A 1,517-nucleotide genomic window follows, 5' to 3' on the forward strand; every position below is an offset into this window, starting at 1 on the left:
AGAGGGTATTTCAGGGACCTCCTGAAAAGGGCAGTCCTTGGACTACACTCTGTGAAACATTGGACTAAACTATACATTTCTTGGGGGCAGAGACCATTGCCTTGGTTTCCTTTCTTCTATTCCTTGGTGCCTCATAGAATATTTTTTATGTTGACTCCTCAAATGTATTTGCTGATTCAGCTTTCCCCTATAAAATTCCAGGGAAAGGAAACATCAGTGAATCAGGCATTAACTTCCTTTTGACGATGCTTCCCCCTTAATTAGTCATGTTGCAAGACTCTGTCCACCTCCTTTGACTCAGCCGCCTTGGAGGTGCCACTGGCCTCTTTTCCCTGTGTCTGATGACATTGTAGACTGGTTACAAATCAAGATTAAGTAGTTTAGGAAAAATATTCCCTTTTCAGTACAATGAGTTCTAGGAAGTCTAGGAGGTTGCTGGGAGAAAGAATCTAGAATTGTTTCCTCGAAACGGAGTGGAAAAGTCTGCAGAAGTTTCTGGGGCCTGGCTGGCACATGGGATCCACTCTGCTCTCCAGGAAGCACATACCATCTTCCAATTCACATTTTCTGCACTAAGGCAATGGCAGGTGGCCTGAAGAGTGAGTGGGAAGCAATAATCAGTGCTCTAAGTAACAGCATTTTCATTTGCCAAATGTTATGTTAATGTTCTCCAAACTGATGGTAGCAATATACAAACTTGGGCTAAAAATACGCAGACTGCTAATATTAAGTTTTCAGACTTTTGGTAAAATGTAGGTAAACAATATCAAAAGGTATCTTAAAAATCACACAGTAAATTGTGTATGAAACAAATATGTGTACAACTTAATGTTTGCATTGGAAAAAATTTATCAGCTACGTCAGGAAAAATCTTTGTGAACATAGTAGCATAAAAGCAGTTGCTTTTTCATTTGACTTGCAAAGAAGTGGAAGCAAAAATATTTTAAAAACAGCATGGTTTTGTCTAACTTATCTGAATGAGTAGTGGCGTTTTCTAACTGCTTGCCTCTTGGACACATAAGTCATCGTGGTACATTCTTACTAATAGTCTTTGAACTTCTTTCTCTGTCCTTTTCTTCCGGGCCGTATTATGCTGCCTTTAGCGCTTCAGCATGGAAGGGATCTCAAATGTCATTCAGAATGGCCTCCGCCACACCTTTGGAAATTCAGGTGGAGAGAAACAGGTGCTTGGTTATCCTTATTTTCCTCGTTCTCTGCTTTTTCATGTTCTGTGTAAGTGAAGGTCCTGAAAGCTGGCAGTTTTACTCATTTACTAAGAACATTGCTTAAAAAAGAGAGAAATGAAAGTTCATTATATTAACAGTTTTGATAATGAGCAGAATTTCCCTTTGGGGAAAAAAGCATTTTCCAAATTGGACAATAGACTAAATGCATTCTTAAGACATGTTTCAGAGCTCCATTTCTCACTCTTGCCTTTAAACAAATAGATATTAACCTACTGACATAATGAGTTGCATGTATAGAAAATCTGATTGTGAAAATAACTAAAGTAGAAT

The 1,517-nt window shown here is 38.5% G+C and overlaps 1 protein-coding gene across 1 annotated transcript in view; it reads left to right on the top strand.

Moving 5' to 3' along the window:
- Positions 1-1,517, top strand: part of FEZ2 (fasciculation and elongation protein zeta 2 (zygin II)) — a 42,227-nt gene that overhangs the window by 29,397 nt on the left and 11,313 nt on the right. Inside the window, exon 6 of the mRNA XM_008575443.1 lies at positions 1,104-1,184. Coding sequence (XP_008573665.1) covers positions 1,104-1,184 — 81 coding nt within the window. The remainder of the gene's footprint in view (positions 1-1,103; positions 1,185-1,517) is intronic.

Source organism: Galeopterus variegatus, unplaced genomic scaffold (assembly GCF_000696425.1).
Source record: "Galeopterus variegatus unplaced genomic scaffold, G_variegatus-3.0.2 Scaffold1188, whole genome shotgun sequence".
Classification (NCBI taxonomy): Eukaryota; Metazoa; Chordata; class Mammalia; order Dermoptera; family Cynocephalidae; genus Galeopterus; species Galeopterus variegatus.